This window comes from Crassostrea angulata, chromosome 8, assembly GCF_025612915.1.
Source record: "Crassostrea angulata isolate pt1a10 chromosome 8, ASM2561291v2, whole genome shotgun sequence".
Taxonomy (NCBI): Eukaryota; Metazoa; Mollusca; class Bivalvia; order Ostreida; family Ostreidae; genus Magallana; species Magallana angulata.
Window position 1 is genome coordinate 8,030,866 of NC_069118.1, and position 17,673 is coordinate 8,048,538.

Below are 17,673 nucleotides of genomic sequence, written 5' to 3' on the forward strand. Positions count from 1 at the left end.
ATCCCCAGGAGGAGGGTGGGTCCACAATGGGGGGGGGGGTCAAATTTTTACATTAGAATATAGAGTAAATCTTTTAAAATCTTTTTATCTGAAACTGATCAGCTAGAAAAGCTGTAACTTATAATGTGTATGTGAAAGCATCCTCAGATAGTGTAGATTCAAGTTTGTTCAACTTATGATCCCACATGGGGCCACAATGGGGGGGGGGGGGGTTGGAATTTTTACATAGGAATATATAGAGTAAATCCTTAAAAATCTTCTTCTCAGAAACCATTTGGCAAGGAAAGCTGAACGTGTGTGGAAGCATCCTCAGTTAGTTGTGAAAATCATGACCCCCAGATTAGGATGGGGCCACAATGGGGGGGGGGGACAAATTTTTACATAGGAGTATATAATGAACAGTCTTTAAAATCTTCTCCTCAGAAACTAATCAACCAGGAAAAATATACTTGTGTGGAAGCATCGTCAGGTTGTGTAGATTCAAGTTTGTTCAAATCATGATCCCAGAGGGTAGGATGGAGTTACAACAGGGGGGGGGATTTTTACATAGGAGTATATAAAGAAGAATCTTAAAATCTTCTTAAAAAAACATTTGCCTAGAAAAGCTGTAACTTAAGTGAAAGCAACTTCAGATAATGTGGATTCAAATTCGTGAAAATCAAAATTTTGAGGAGTAGGGTGGGGCCTCATTAGGGATCTAGTTGTACAAAGGAAAACATTTTAATTATTTACAAACACTAAAATGTTATCAAGTATGGTTTTACTTATATGCAAGCATTTTGACATATTGCTGATTCTTTAAAATTGTTTAGACTTTAGCCCCTGGACGATCCTTGGGCCTCCAAGGGGTTCAGAGTGTGTTGTTGGTTTATATCCCGTTTATAAACAATTGTTTAGGATCTTTTTAGGAACTGCAATGCTCAATATGATATGTCTATAAAATCATCTGGGACTGTATCATAAACACAAGAATGTGGGTGGGGGGGGGGGGGGGGTGGACTATTATTTATACAGGATCTACATGTAATTATATACCACATTGTCCACATATATTATGATATGACTCCATTAAGCTGATTATATCATGCCTATTGTTGCTCGGGTGAGCGATATGGCCCATGGGCCTCTTGTTTTCTAAAGAATATAGCAACATTGTAGGAAAAATTACTGTTATAGTTAAGTTTAAATTGATAAATTTTAAACTTTCAATGTAACAACTTTTTTGATATGAATAGGTTTTTAGTGTTTTTAAACGGTAACGTTAAAGTCTCAAAGTTGAAACTTCTCGCCCTCTGGACCAAACATTTCTTTATATAAACTATTATTTTTGCTACTTCTATCCGGACGGAACAATTTAAGTGCCAGAAAACACCAAATTGCTTTCCATATCTTATTAAAAGTGTTAATTATTGTAAAATCCCTTTCAAACAATGCAATCACCTTGGTACCGGTGATTTGATTAAAATTCATCATCGGCATGGAGCAAAAGACCCTCGTTTACGCATAATGTGTCGAGCTACATGTAATATGTTACAGTTATGAACACCATGTTTTATATAAAAATGCAGAATTTTTATACAAAATATTATGATTAACACCCTTTCCACGATAAATTTGTGCTGGGTTGTTTTTTTTTTTATCAATTTTGATTTTAGGCTTCGTTTTCTGTATGCAATATTTCACAAATTATTTTCTATCAATTTGCATTGATATGCAATTTGATGATGATCCAACACAAATGATTTGAATATTATTTAAAGAAAGTGTAACTGTTGAGTTATTTGAAATAATACAGTAGATATATGTATTAATCGTTATAAAGTGATACCTCGTTTAATTTGCGTAAACGACGCTTCATCGTGTGCAACTATGTTCTAGATAAAGACATAACAATTGAGGGATTTAATACAATTTTTCGTAAGGACAGAAATTCTTTTGGAGGAGGAGTAGTAATATATGTATCTGATTTATTTGGGCGCCTGTAAAGTGCGAAACGAAATCGAAACGAAACGAAACGATTCGATCGTTTCATTTTTACAACATTTCAAATCGATAGAAAAAAATTGATGTCAGAAAGTCCCATTCAGTATCTCCGTCATATCTCTACCTCTCTTTCTTTCTCTCTCGCCCAAAACTTGCGTATATACTTTGCTATGTGATGTCGCTGATAAGTTTGAAGGCATCTCTCTCTATATAATTATAATTCTATATAATTATTGAAATTAAATTTTATCCATATTGAATTTCCGGGGAGGGGGATCCGGATCAATTCAGTTGCTACAATGTAACATGAAAATATAAAAAAACGAATTGTTACATGCGCGTAAATTATGCGCGTACGGTTCACCGTAAAATTCACTTCATTTCTAAATAAAATCAGTAAAAAAAATTTAAATAAGACATTCAGTATAATAAAATAAATAGTGCCTGTTTGGGAGGGTAACTGTTGAAACTGACACCCCTCGAAAACCATTGTCAACCCATTCTATATTTAGAGGTCGCGTCATCAAGCTAACACTGATATGAGGATCACGTGACCTGGTGTACACGTTGTTTTCAACCTCCGCTTCGCGTCGGTTGACAATGGTTTCCTCGGGCTGTCAATTTCAACAGTTACCCTCCCAAACAGGCGCTATTTATATAATGTCACATGTACACATTAGAATATGTTAAAACATTCATAATAAGCACAATGGCTTAGCGCATGCGTACCAAATATATCATGGATTAATCGGAAAAACCTAAGCGAGCACGGTGCCTGTACATCAAATTCTATGTAATCGACCGAGACTTTCTGAATGCAATCAAAAAAGGCGAAGGCGAGAGTTCGAAGTTGCGAAGGCGAAGGAGCGAAAGTAGTATCGTTTCTTCACTTTCGCCTTAGCATCTTCGCGCTTCGCCGTCGCATCTTCGCACTTTCGCTCCTTCGCCGTCGCACCTTCGCACTTTCGCCCTCGCAACTTCGCACTCTCGCATCTTCGCCCTAACGGCGAAGGTCAAAGTGGCCCCATCGGAACACCATAGTTTGATGAACTTGATCAGGAAATCACAGAGACTGAAATAAGGACTGCAATATTAAATCTTAAAAGAGACAAAAGCAATGCATGGAACAGACTTGCTGATTAATGAATATTTTATTGAATTTAAACACATCCTCCTCCCTATTATACACAAAAAATGTGGGAAAAATCAGTATTTGTTCCAGTTTTTAAGAAAGGTGGCTGGACAGATCCAAATAATTGTAGGGGCATAAGCCTAATAAGCTGTTTTTGTAAACTTAAATTTTACTTCAATTCTAAATAACAGGCTTATAAATTGGGCTAATGCATACAATGTTATTACAGACGCTCAGTTCGGGTTTCAACCCAACATAGGTACTGCAGACGCTATTTTTTGTCTGTCTTCAATCATTAATATGTCTCTACGAAATAAAAAAAAAAAGATTATATTGTTGTTTCATCGATTTCAAAAAAGCATTTGATACTGTAGAGCGTTTTAAACTTTGGCAAAAAACTTGATATGTATGGTATCAGAGGAAAGTTATTAAATGTTACACGTGCTATGTATGATAATATGAAATCCTGTATTAAGACACCAAGAATGTTATCTGATGTTTTTGAAAATTCACTTGGTCTTCTTCAAGGGGAGGTATTGTCTCCCATTCTTTTCTCATTTTATGTCAATGATCTAGAAATGGAGTTAGTTAAGAATGGTAATGTCCCTTTGCAAGTACAAGACTGATGACATATGATGTATGCTGATGACATGGTGTGTTTTGCCACATCTGTATATGAACTTCAACTAATGTTGAACACGTTATATGATTACTTAGTATACACTTGAAAATGGGACTTGGCTATTAATACAGATAAAACAAAAATTGTAGAATTTAGAAATGGATAAAAACGAAAAATTGCATATAAACATGTATACCGGTATACATACTGACCAAATAAAAAGTTGTAGATAAATTTATGTATCTTGGTGTTTTATTGAACCATAATGGGAATTTTAATGTAATACAAAAACAACTAGCCAGTCAAGGTTGAAAAGCAATGTTATGTCTAAGATCTAAGGTAAGTCAATTGAATTTAAATGTTGAAACTATGTTCTCTCTTTTTGACACTTATGTAAGCAGCATATATTGAATTACGGATGTGAAGTCGGGGGAAACCACAGTGCGTGTGACATTGAGAAAATAGATTTAGAATTCTTAAAAAATGTTCTGTGTGTTAAAAAAAAATAAAAAATACAAATACATCTATGGTGTATTTTGAAACTGGCAAGTTGCCTTTGAAGATTGTGCGCTATTTTCGGATTTTTAAGTTGTGATATAAATTATTACAAAGTAAAAATTGTATCATGAGGTCATTCTATGACAAAATGCTAGAAGAGTGTGAACACAAATTGAATCAAAGTACTGAAGAACTGACGGGAGTTGATTTTGTCGATGTTTATTTTGCATGAAAAGTATATGTAATAACATGTAATTTCTAATTTGAATTACGCACATTTTTATAATATGAATTTTTGGACTTTTTCGACGAGAATGTCGAGAAACCCCCATATGAATCATGTTAAATAATATTAAAAGAAAAAATTAATTCAATCAATCTATGTATCAGTAATAGAAATATTTCTCGAAAATTGTATGGATCCAAGCAATATTAAACTCTAGTCTCGTTCAACCAAACGCTCGGCTGACACCGTGATTTACGGAGACAGCCGAGCGTCAATTTGAACGAGACTATATTGAACTCTGGCATAGGAATACATACGACTACAAAAAATATTTAATTTGTTCGTACCATTTAAAATCTGACTATTTTTAAGGTATTTATAAATAAGTTTCCTTGAAAAACAATGCTTTAGCATACATTACATCGAATTTATCAATTATTTTCAAGAACTAAGTCTTGTCAGCAGCAATGATTTGTGCTGAGGTCCAAACACTGTTTCACTTTCGATTTGTCTGAGTAACTGCATAGGAGAGTTGATTAAAATCAACTCCCAAAAATGTATCAAACTGGGTGTCAAATATCAAAGACAAATTGTTTGAAATTGGTTTAGGCTACATCTGAGCTGACCAACACAAAATATGTTATAAAAGCCATTTTTTACTTATTAAGCAAAGAATAATAGATACTTTTGTGCAAAATCTTTTTGCAGATATAAATGGTTCATCTAGATGTGTTGTATAGAAATATTATTGACCATTTTTCACTACAATATTATTTGGTGAAACCCATTCCTTAACTGTATTTACAAAAACAACTCAGTAAAATCAGAATGTCATCACATAATTTATCCATAGAAAGTGAACGCCATAGAAATTTGCAAAATAACAGAATATGTGAATTTTGTAGATCCGAAATTGAGGATGAATATTGCTTTGTCTTAATAAGTCCAAGATACCAGCAATTACGAGCCAAATACATCAAAAATACTATTGGAAAAAAAACCCATCAATGTATTAATTTATACAGCAATGATAGAGAACTCTGTAACCTAGGGAAATTCTTGCATCATGTCTTCAAACTACATGTTGACTGATATACTATTTTTAAAACAATTGTTGTAATTAAATTGATGTGTTGAATTGTACATTCTCCAATGCTATTATCACTGTACTACATATTCATTGCTATTACTATTTTGTCAGTAAATCCATGCAATGTGCTGCACATATTCTGTTAAAAAAATTTCATATGCAACAAGATGTATGTCTTACGCAATAAAGAAAGTATTTGTGATTAAATTTAATTAGTTTTTTTTAGTGCAAATATTACAATCAGTTAATCAACGAACTGCTTAGCGTAGTGGATCGATCCACAGAGAACTATTACATAATTAGAAAGGGGTTTGACCCTCCAGTAAAACTGGTTTTTTTTTTCTAATTTGATCTTAACTTGTATACTAATTTCATTATATCCATTGTGGGCAAAATTGCTCTAACTTCATTAATTGCATGGGCACCATCAATAAATTTCTTTTTATTTCATTTCATTTATAAAGTTTGAAGGATATTAAATAACATTATAATAATGATGAAAAAATACTTTGAGGCTGAGGATTGGAGAACCTTAAATTTGAACATTCAGTGCAACATTTTAAATCATGAATAATAAAGACAAACTTGGAAAAAAAAGTTGGAAACAAGTTTTTAGTTGAGCACAGATAAATGAGACAATCATAAAAAATGCCCTTATCATTTTAGCCTTTGAAAAATTAAAAAATATTCACTATTTTCCCTTATCACTTTATAAGTTTGAACCAAGCAAGTAGTTTAATGAATTTAAATTAGAAAATGAGATGTAGAAGTCTAGGTAGCCTAAATGAACACTATCCTAATATAAATAATAATATTAACGATCCAAATTTTTATCAGCACCTCTGATAGCATGTAAAACAAATGAAATGAATGTACGGCATGTATTTCATATTTATTATTTGTTTTCATCATTTTTTACAATAATGCTCAAAATTACACAAGTTGTGTACACATAATTTGCCAGAAAGGAATCTTTCATATAAATTTCCTTTTACATGTAAATAAGACAAAAATGTCATGCTTTTAAGATACAATCAATTACATGTAAAACAAAATAGCCTTACTGGTGTTCAAAGAATTCGATTTAAGTATACCTAACAAAAAATTTCACAAAGGAAATAAATAGGTCAGTTAGACACCAAATCATGATAGGAATATTGATAAACACTGGATCTTACTAAACAAGTGACCGGACTTGACAGTACAGAACAATCACATGGAATCTACAAGTATTTACCAACATGCAGAAGCAGTACCAATACTTAATTACTGTTTTATTACATTTGTCCTTGTTATGTAGAAATACACCATGCTTTCTATAACAGAATAACAATATATTGCTGGCCCACTTGTTTCTCATTATCAAAAACTACCCAACAAAACAAACAGCCATGACAGAAACTTATGTGACCTCCCACTCACTACGGGGTCAACCAATCAAACATGTTTTAGAATGGAGAGACAGAAAAGAAAGTTTTACTAAACATACAATTATCTCTACGATTTGGAAAGAAATTTTCTTTTTAACAGCTGTGAAACAAACAGTCACTTGAATCAACAAAAACACAAATAACTGAGGCTTAATTATCCCAGAATACCCTGTTCAGTATCAACAAGATATTGAGGTCTTCTCACAGCTATAAATCACATGGGGACAATAACATTTGAAACTAGAAAGATAAACATTATTTTGGTATCTACTTGTTCACGAAATTTGATTTATACATAAAATATAGAAAAATACATCTCAAATCTTAAACCAATATAACCTACATTTTATTAACTGATATGTTCTTAGCACTTGGATTTGAATCAAGGATGTTAAACTTTTTTTCCATTTTTTGGTCATATTTTTCTCCATAACTGAATAAATGAAGCCTTGAAAAGCATGCATTGTACCTGTATACATATTTGTATATATGCTAAGAACAAAAAAAATCCACAAGTATTATTGAGAAACAATTTTTGCCAGGAATAAACATGACAAACACATGGAAAAGTAAAGATATCACATGTTACTTAAAGATTTCTAACAGCTGATATTTAGACTGTACATAATCTGACCTAAATCACAAATAAATTAACCAGTTCAAATCGCTCAATTCATGGGAGTTACTGAACAAATCGGTCAAGTAATGTCAACATCCAACCTCAATTCTCATCACGTACACACATACACCCATCATGTCCGATACTGCTCTGTGATTGGTCACTTTTTCTTCATTCCCGGAAAAATCTGTGAGGCCCATGATTGCAATTTTTACAAGTAAATATTTGAAACTTTTTTTTCTCTAGTTCTTTCGTGAAAATAAATGATTTTTTTTAAAAAACATGAAACGAAAGTAATTCCTATTAGCAGCCACATCCACTCTCTTGCTTTTTAGTATCGTTTGTAAGTTTAATCTGGTCGGGAAACTCATTATACAATTCCACTTCTGTTTCTTGAGCCAGGGCATTCTTAGCGACAGTTTGGAAAGCCTGTTCTACATTGATGGCCTCTTTAGCACTGGTCTCAAAATAAGGAATCTCTCCTTTACTAGTGCACCAACTCTGTGCTCTCTTAGCAGTCACCTGTAAAAGATGTTAAAGATAAATATTACTATTGAGTTCTCAACTTGTACAGCATTTCCTACATTTAATGAGGCCAAGTACAGAACGAGTACGCACGCTTTCGCGCAGCGTTTCATTTGTATTGTGACGTCATCTTTTTGCTTGGTTGACGCCATGGTTTCAACTGCAGATATTCATCGAAATTTGTTGAAAATAGCACGTTTGATGAGTAAAATTAATGTTATATTGTGGAATAAACATAAATGTCTCGAAGTATAAGCTATATTTGGGCAAGCCTAGCCCTCTGTCACGTTTTCTTAACCAGCCTAAATATAGTTTAATTCATATATTTCAGACAGTGACCATGTATTTTATATTAATGACCCTTAATATGTGATGTTATATATTTATCTATTACTTAAATATGTCTGAATGTTCTAATAATATTATAAAGATCACCATTTCCGCCTTTGTCAAATGAAAAATAGCCATTATCTGACAAATCTGGGAAATTGAGCATACAAAAATCAACTTTGATAAGACCCCTGGAACAAACCAGGAGGTAAAAGGTTTTTTTTATTTGACCATTTGATGCCTTTTAGCAATAACTTTAATATGTACAACAGAAAAGAAATCCCGAGGGCAGAATTTTAAACTAAATGTAAAAAATGTGCAAAATTGATACATTTCCAGCAAAATCCCATATGGTCCTATGTTAAAAATTAACAAACTCTGAGAAGACCCCCTAAACAAACGGTGTGGTAAATGCCTTATTTTTTTTATCTTAAAATAATAATTATATCAGTAGAATTCATGTAAAAAATTTCATTCAAAAATCTAGGGCAGAACAAATTAGACCCGGTCTCTGTAAATGAACTTTTCTTACATCATATTTTTATCCTCAGTATCTGTAATATTATTATGAATGTACGGAAAAATCAAAGAATGGTTAGTAAAGTGTGCAATTCGTCATACATAAATTTGTTTTCGAAATTTGCTGTACATAAGTTCTGTTTGAAACACAAACTGATCAAAATTCAATCTTTCAAAATCTCTAAAGCAAAGAAATACAATAAGCAAACTTAAGATAGATATCTGTGATATTTGCCTATCACAGCTAGTAATTCATGTTGTATACATTCAACTTCATCAATATCATTCATCTTACCGCCCTATTTTCCAAGTCAATTTTATTTCCTATAACAACAAATGGGAAATTTTCTGGGTCCCTGGGACTGGCCTGGATGAGGAATTCGTCCCTCCAACTGTCCAAAGATTTGAATGTGTTTGGCATTGTGACATCAAACACAAGAACACAACAGTCAGCTCCCCTGTAGAACGCCACACCCAGCGACTGAAATCTCTCCTGTCCCGCTGTATCCCAAATCTATAGAAACAACAGCATATCTACCATTACAGGCATATACAGCTCACAAAATATTTCCTTTATATTGATGATGTGCTGCTATGTGTCATCTGACTAAACCCCGTTGGGATTATCAGGTTTTTTAAGCTTCAAGTTGCATCTTTAAATATTATTTCTGATGAGCACAAAAGTGATACATCTAAGAAATAACTAAGTTCATATCCCCATGAACTTTTTAACATTCCTGTTTATTTCTTATATTTACACCTAAAGATAAGCTCATCAATTATACCGGTACATTATTGTTAACAAAATCAATATGCTGCATACTTTTTACAAACACATTGAACACTGATAGATTCTCCTTTTACCTGCATTGTGACTAGTCTGTCGTCTACCATCACTTCTTTGGTCAGGAAATCTGCTCCAATGGTGGCTTTGTATTGGTTACTGAACTTCTTGTTCACATACTGGTTCATGAGGGATGTCTTACCGACTCTGCAGATACAAAACAATTAAATTAGCATCATAGAATTGCATAATAACAGAGTCTCACAAATGTTAAGATAGCACACGGATAAAGCAGCTGTTTTATCTGTCTTTTTCTCCAATATTCATGTAGAAAATCACAATCAAACACATGCAGGTTATAGAACCAAAGTGATCACCATCACTGATGATCCCCATTCAACTCATAATGATGAAAACAACAATTCGCCTGAGCGTACAGATGACCTGGAGGCTACAGCCTCCCATTGTAAAAAAACTGCAAATTTGGGTGTAAAAAAGGTTAATCAGTCTAAAACTAGAGCAATTTTTTGTGTGCCATAAATTCCAGTTTTTAAATATGGGAGGCACTGTAGCTCCCAAATCGAATTTTTTCAGACCGGGGGCTACAGACCTACATGTACAGCTAAATAATTCTGTACTGGCTCAGAATAATTAGACCTGTACTGTGATTGTATAAAATAAAGCATGGAAAAGGCACTTAATCATCTTAAATAAATTTTATCTTGCAAATCTTTTTTACCTGTGCTCAGTGGAGGTGGGGATGGGGGGACTCAATGTTAACTCACTTTTTTTATATGTAAACTAATAAGAACATTAATGTTTGCTGCAAGAAAAAAGTGGGTGAGGCATAACATTGTACTTATTATTTATGAAAACAATATGAACTGAAAAAATTATGTCTTACCCACTGTCCCCAAGTATAATAACTTTTAATAACACCTTCTTTCTTGATGCCATGTTCTGTTCTGCAAATAAAAAGAAAATTGTGTAGATAAAAATTACAGAGAATTTTAATAAATTAATATATATATGAGTTAGCACTTGGAAATTTTTAACCACCTTTGGGAAAGCTTTTTCATCATTCAATTCACATCAACTGTATAAAATACAGCAATTTATCCAATAAACTATATTCCTGCTCAACCAATCGATATCCTGAATAAAAAGAATTTACTGTCATTTGTGATAAACAGTGCATGATTTACAAAGCTTCGAGGCATGTAAACGGAATAGAAAGGAGGCAGTTGGTTGTTTCATTAACTTACTCAGTCAACTCAGTGTAACTGGCGGTTTATTAAAATCTATAGCTGCATGTGTTTAACAAAACAGATAATGAAAATAAATAAAACAAATAAATACATATAGAAATACATTTCATACTATCACGGATAAAACACCAAAAAAAGGCCACCATTCTGAATCCTGTATAAGATTCTTTTTTTAACATCATACAGTCTTATAATTGTTAATGCAGAATACACCACATAAATAAATTCATTATAATTATCCTTTCCCAGGACTATGAATGAATGTGTGCAGTAAATTATGCAGCACACTATACTCAAAATACTGGAGGTGTACTCCCTTTTCAGAAAATTATCAACTAACAGAAACGAAACATGATTCTTTTCACTTGTTACAAGAAGTAAATAGAGATTCACATAAGATCTTATGATGGTCTATTTATAGCCCTGGTCAGCTGATCAACTGTTGATTAAAAAATCTACATTTGTTTCCAACGCTTACTTTGATTATGTTTCGATTTAAATAGAAAGATACAGATACATTTCAATCTTTGTATCAATGAAAAATAAGTGTATGGCTTATAAAAAGAGTTTTCTATTTCATTTTCCTCATGTAAACAAGAAAGAAATTGGCAATTCCTATCCTCATGATTCTCACATTTTACTCAATATTCTTTCTGAATATCTAAACTTCCTGTAGATAGGCCTGACTCATTAGCAAGAAATAATCTATATCTCAAAGTCTACACTCACCTTATTGTACTATTTGATCAAAAAATCTGCAATTCGATGGTTGTTGAGTTAGAAAAATCACTTCATCTGTGAGACACCTCTAAAATGGCTCCTGTCTCGTGACCTGTGACGTCATTCAACTTCCGACGACCTCCTTTTCGATCCATTATGTCAGCTTCCAGTGATACAAAACGTGACTTTGTGTCATCTGAACTTGGGACCAAAGAATAGTAATGTGATACTCATAGAGTTTATTATTAACTAAAAAATATATTTTGTTCGTTAGAAAAAAGACTGATTTGCATTGGAAAATATTTATGAATTAAACAATAGTGGTTGCTCAAGCGTTTTGTCACAGGTGCTAAAAGTATGCATATATCAGTTACAGTGCATATATCAGGCAATCAGCTGTATATGGACCATTGTTTATTAAAATGAACGATATCGGATATGTATACGTAATCTATATATAAAGAGATATCGTGCAGGTCAACAATTGGTCAATGTAGCCCTAAACATGCAGCTAAAAGGAGACTATAATTCCTTCTTTTTTTTTTACAGTTGGGATCAAGCATATGACAGAGAAATCAAGTCATTTAATGACGTTGGAGATGTTGGAGAAATATGGTATTTAAAAGTTAGATTTATAAAGATAATGAAATGAAATAAAAGAAATTTATTGATGGAATCATAATCCATGCATTTCACAATTGAAAGTTATTGCAAATATACCCATGATGGATATGATGGAATATATTATATAATGGAATAAATATACAAGTTGAAATCAAATTTTAGCTGAGGATTACAGATGTGGGAGCCATGCAGACCTTCTAGTTTGAAGCTATTTAGTTTAGTTTTTATTCACATAAATACATACATGCATGCATATATACATGTGTTTACTGACAAATGTTGTTTATATATTGATTTCCTGAACACAGTAGGTCACAGATTATTTACAAGTTTGAATTGTATCGATACATTTACTTCCATACTCTCTCTCTCTTCTTTCTTTCATTCAAGTCATAAGCGGTAAATGTCGTAACTGTCGTAACTCCACGTACCTACTACGATCTGATTGGACAAGGATCAGTCAAAATTTTTCATCAATAAGATGTTACATAAGTTTTACACAAGTATGTTTATGGGGTTCAAGGGTCAACCTAGAAAGATATTGATACTAAAAAATAGTGCATTCTAATGAGCACAATCAGCTGCATATGCAACTATAACAACATAAAATATTCAGCTTGCTGTATATAAAAAAACCCTGAGAAACTGTTTTTGAAAATCTGGTGACTCAAAATGAGTTCGCTATATCTGTAAATTTGTCATATCCGAATTTGTTAAAATTTTGCTAAGATTTGTTAAGAATCTTACCGGGGACTCAAAAAAACTTTGCTATATCAGAGAATTCGCTACATCCGTGTTCGTACTAAATGAGTTTTACTGTATTTACATTCCACATATTTTTTGCTTGTAAAGTGTGTTGAAAGCTACGGCAGTAATAAAACTGTAATACACACAGCATACTAAAAGGTTAAAATGACAAGTATTATTATGACATCACAAACTTTGAATGCTGTAAAATGCAACGTCACAAGCGAAAATCAAAGCTCACACTTGTGGCTGTTACAGTGGCTCTTCCATTACTTATGATAAGATAGAAATTTTAAGGTATAAATGCAGACAAGGCAAAAAGTTTAAAAGATGTACAAATATATATATATTAATATTAGTATTAAATCATGATTTTTTGAAAGATACAGTCTCAAAACTGCAGCGATGTATGCATACAAATTTTCATAACACGCTCATGTGCGTTACTCAATTTGTATGTACACACCGTCTGTATCTTTAAAAAAATCATGATTTAATGCTATAAGATCTATATTAGGAAAATAGTTTTTTTTCCACCAGCAGTACACTATTTTCAATGCAATTGCATTGTTTCAACCACATGCATTGTTGTGGCAGTGGCATGTCTTTGATGCTGGCGAAGCGACCAGCAGACTTAGTCTAGCAAGCTGCTGATGTAAACTTCCATTCTCACCAAGTGGGAATATCAGCGGTATTTTGAAACAAGCTTTAAATAAAAATTTTATTTGAAAGGTTTGGAGAGGACAGCCAAGAGAGGGTGTTGGATTGGCTGGAAGATTATGGAGGAGTAGTCACCGAAGACCCTGTGATAGATTTAGGCTGCGGCAATGGGGTGATGCTCCTGGAAATGGTAACAAATTCAGACTTAATTACATGACTAACAATTAAAAGTATTTTCATGTATTAACATTAAGCAGTCACCAGTTATAAAGATGCCACTTCACTATTTCAACACCTCTCATCATCAGCTTACCATCCATTTACCTCTAGGTATCCCTAATAACTGATGTACATTTTATTTTAAATATCAAATGTGTTTGGCATTTTTTTTTCCAATGCTGATGTCGAACCCCATATTGACTCCCTAAAAGGAAATAACTTTTTTTTAAAGCAATCAATACTAGAATTGATTCAGTATAGATTAATAGAAAGAAAGAATACTATTGATTCAGTTATATAATAAAAAGAAAAAAAATTGAAATAAAGTAAATAAGAGTCAATACATGTATGTAACTTTAGGAGGGGCACATATATAAGATTGTAATCTATGATTCATATACATGTAGATCGACCACTGTAGCCATAAAAAGCTGTGGTACATGCACTGTGTCACATCATGGCATGCACATCAGTGATTTATCGAGTCTTTACTAAGTTACTGTCACAGTGGTACCAATATACGTTTCATCAATATTCATTGAATACCAATTTAATCTCATGGATTTCTTTGTTGAGTTGATCCACAAAATTTAATTTTCATGAAAACCAAGAAGATGGGCCGGGGAATAAGATGGCGCAAATGCCCATTCGGTTTAGTCGTAAAATACAATTTTGAATTTATTTTTCCCCAATTAAATCCATTCAAATATTATAATACATGTACAAGTTTGCAAAAGCACAATTTCTAACTATATTCAGTTTTTAATATATTTAATAAAAGATAAGAAAAACAAATATTGCCTGAAATTTTGGTGGTATCGAATCCATAACATAAAAACCCTAGATATATAAGGTTAGCTTATGTCAGGTACTTTAACCACTGAGCCATTTCAGACACAACAAAGTAGGCTGTTTAAATATTATGTGTGACTTTGGCCACGAATTTACGGACTTGTATTATTTTTTCAAAACATTCAAATGTTAGGTTACAAAATAATAATTTTAATGCATAGTGAGTCATCTCTCGGCACGTTTTTGTTGATTGAAATCAGCTTGTTTTCCTTTAGACCTTTTTTAGACTATGAGAAAAATATGGAGCACAGACCCACTCTCTGAAAAAAAATACATTGAATTAAGTTCTAAAAAATGACAGTATTTGCAGGTTTTGATAGGTATACGCCTGTTTGAGTCAACATATTCCAAGCATTAAACATGTTTATAGGTTAAAAATCAATAAAACAGTATCAGATTTATTGATATTTTATTTTCTCAGTAGCTTGTCCAACCATGTGTGGGCATTTTACATGCCTTATCCACCCATCTTCTTTCTAATAATTAATTGTATTTGATAGTATCATTGGCCACAAATTTATGTATCCGTGAAACTGATTTTCTTTAAACCTGTTGCCCACAAATATTGACAAAACCACAATTTTTGCAGTCTATTATTAGCAAATTGAATATGTATCACAACATTACTTAGGTATTGTTATAAATGGTTCACTGCTTGTGATTATAAAAGATGGACCTCAGGTGCTTCTTTCGGGTATTCCTAATATCAACATCTGGGCTGCATTCATAATCGTAGCAGCTAGCCTTGCCGCTAGGTCGTATATATCTAGGTCTATTGAACGGACCGCCTAAAATTTGAAGTTTTTAATATTCCACTAAAGACTTATTACATTGACATAATTTGTTAATTTCAAGTGGAAATATACATTTTAAAATTCATTATAACTTAAAGGATGAACAAAATATCACTAAGTTTATAGATTTCAAGTTAAAGTTTTAACCAAGGTCAGGCCATCATGAATTTGATACTTAGCATAAAATATAGCGGCTAGGCTAGCTTACCGTTCAACTACGTAGCCCTACGTAGCAGCTACGATCTTGAACGCAACCCTGTAACAAGATCATATTATAAAGCATGGTTCATTATATTTCTGGTATGTAGGCAAAGAGGGGATATTCTAACCTAACTGGGGTTGACTATTCTGAGGGAGCCGTCCAGCTAGCCAGGTCTATTGCAGATAAGGAGGAAGTGGCCTGTATTGACTATCAAGTAGGTATAGAATATATAGAATATCACACTGTTGTTTTGATCTCGGCCCTGTTTTCAGCTTGAGCTTGGGCGGATACCATTCAAGGGCTGATTCCATAAAATCTGCCTTAAACTTATGAATGTGATATTTTTGGCCGTAAACTATTAATCAATAAAAAAAACCTCTAAATAGCTTAGCTTTTAAATATGTCTATTGAACATTGACTTGTATTTTTATACATGGCACTTTGTCTACTAAAGGAGGTAAATTTAGCCTAAAAATGGACGCAATCATCCAGCCCTCATAAATGTTGACAGAAGTCTCATATTATCTGACCCCTTTCTTTGAAGGTAGCTGACCTAATTGCTGACGATTGCACTCGGAAGTACACGTGTCTGACGAGGCAGTACAAGTTGGTGATTGACAAGGGGACTTATGATGCAATAAGTCTGATTCCAGGCGATGACATCAAGACTCGACAAGCGTACCTTAAAACGGTCAGGCAAATCCTCTCGAGTGATGGAGTGTTTGTGATAACATCCTGCAACTGGACAAAGGAACAACTGCTACATTTCTGGGAAACAGGCAAGTTTATTTAAGAAATAAACAGAAATTTAAAAAGTTCACCTGGATATGAAGTTGATATGAAGTTGGTTGGTCCCGTGATCAAATCCTGTGAAGCCCAATTTCAATCTTTTGAAATTTGTTTTCTGTGCTTTTCAGATTTTAAGCTCTTTAAAACAATACCCACCCCCAGCTTCCAATTTGGTGGTAAAAAAGGCAGCACTGTGACATCTCTCGTGTTCACACACAAGTCCTGATGCAGAACATTCGTCTGGCAGGGATTACTGGTGAGGCTCAGCTGAACAGATTCATACTTCATGTAAATACCGGTACACATTTTTATAGTGAAATAAACATGTGATCATGTACAGTCTTCTTTTGTCATAAGCTCACCAAGATGGAGTATTGGGAGAGCTTACATGCTAATCCACCGGTGTCGGTGTCAGATTAAAAGTTTATGAAGCTGGTATCAAATCTAAATATAGATAGCTGTTGGTCTTTCAATTCACCAAACTTGCCTGAATGGTGCATCAAGGGATACTAAAGCTGTCAACATGACTTGTAAAAGGCATTGTCTGCCATATATCCCTTTCATTGCGGCTGCAATTTCTTCAATCCCTATATTGGGAATACTACACATAAGCCGGCAACAGTGTAACAAAATCTAAAGATTGATATACCTGTATGGTGCCGCCTATTTACAAGTCGTGTTCTGCTTTAAGGAATTAATTAACAGGCCTGGATGATGGATCCAGTCTAGCTGAAGCTCTGTAGTTCCTCTTCCAAAAACATTTGGATGGACGATTTTTGAGGCTAAATTTTCAGACCGGGAGTGACAGAACACAAATATCATATATCCATTTTTTCTTTGTTATTGTATAATTTCTATTAGGTATATTCATTAGCGTATACAGTAAAACACGCTTATAACAAAATGCCACAGACTGGTGATTTTGCTTCGTTAAAAGCGTAATTCATTATATCGGCAAGTTTACACCATGTACTACAGTCACCGTCAATTCATTATAAGCATGTTCGCTATAACTGAACGTGGTTTACTGAATTGTAGAT

General features: G+C 33.3%; 2 protein-coding genes across 2 annotated transcripts; one reads left to right on the top strand and one right to left on the bottom strand.

The window, feature by feature from the left end:
- Positions 1–6,424: 6,424 nt before the first annotated feature.
- On the bottom strand, positions 6,425–11,893 carry LOC128159170 (ras-related protein rab7). The gene is made up of 5 exons (XM_052822229.1): positions 11,756–11,893; positions 10,663–10,723; positions 9,839–9,965; positions 9,270–9,488; positions 6,425–8,122 (listed from the first exon to the last, which is right to left on the bottom strand). The coding sequence occupies exons 2-5, from the start codon at positions 10,713–10,715 to the stop codon at positions 7,904–7,906; spliced, it is 618 nt and encodes a 205-aa protein (XP_052678189.1). The 5' UTR covers positions 10,716–10,723; positions 11,756–11,893; the 3' UTR covers positions 6,425–7,903.
- On the top strand, positions 11,871–16,968 carry LOC128159169 (EEF1A lysine methyltransferase 2-like). The gene is made up of 6 exons (XM_052822228.1): positions 11,871–11,964; positions 12,296–12,361; positions 13,850–13,967; positions 15,951–16,058; positions 16,389–16,623; positions 16,762–16,968. The coding sequence occupies exons 1-6, from the start codon at positions 11,903–11,905 to the stop codon at positions 16,857–16,859; spliced, it is 687 nt and encodes a 228-aa protein (XP_052678188.1). The 5' UTR covers positions 11,871–11,902; the 3' UTR covers positions 16,860–16,968.
- The last annotated feature ends 705 nt before the right edge of the window (positions 16,969–17,673 follow it).

Bases quoted from the DNA above. Each gene is read 5' to 3' on its own strand.
- LOC128159170 (XM_052822229.1), bottom strand. From the start codon at position 10,715: ATGGCATCAAGAAAGAAGGTGTTATTAAAAGTTATTATACTTGGGGAC. The intron at 9,489-9,838 runs GTAAAAGGAGAA...TTGTTTCTATAG, and splicing joins ACAGACTAGTCACAATGCAG to ATTTGGGATACAGCGGGACA. The intron at 8,123-9,269 runs GTAAGATGAATG...CATCTTTTACAG, and splicing joins TTGACTTGGAAAATAGGGCG to GTGACTGCTAAGAGAGCACA.
- LOC128159169 (XM_052822228.1), top strand. From the start codon at position 11,903: ATGTCAGCTTCCAGTGATACAAAACGTGACTTTGTGTCATCTGAACTT. The intron at 12,362-13,849 runs GTATTTAAAAGT...TTTATTTGAAAG, and splicing joins GGAGATGTTGGAGAAATATG to GTTTGGAGAGGACAGCCAAG. The intron at 13,968-15,950 runs GTAACAAATTCA...TCTGGTATGTAG, and splicing joins GGGTGATGCTCCTGGAAATG to GCAAAGAGGGGATATTCTAA.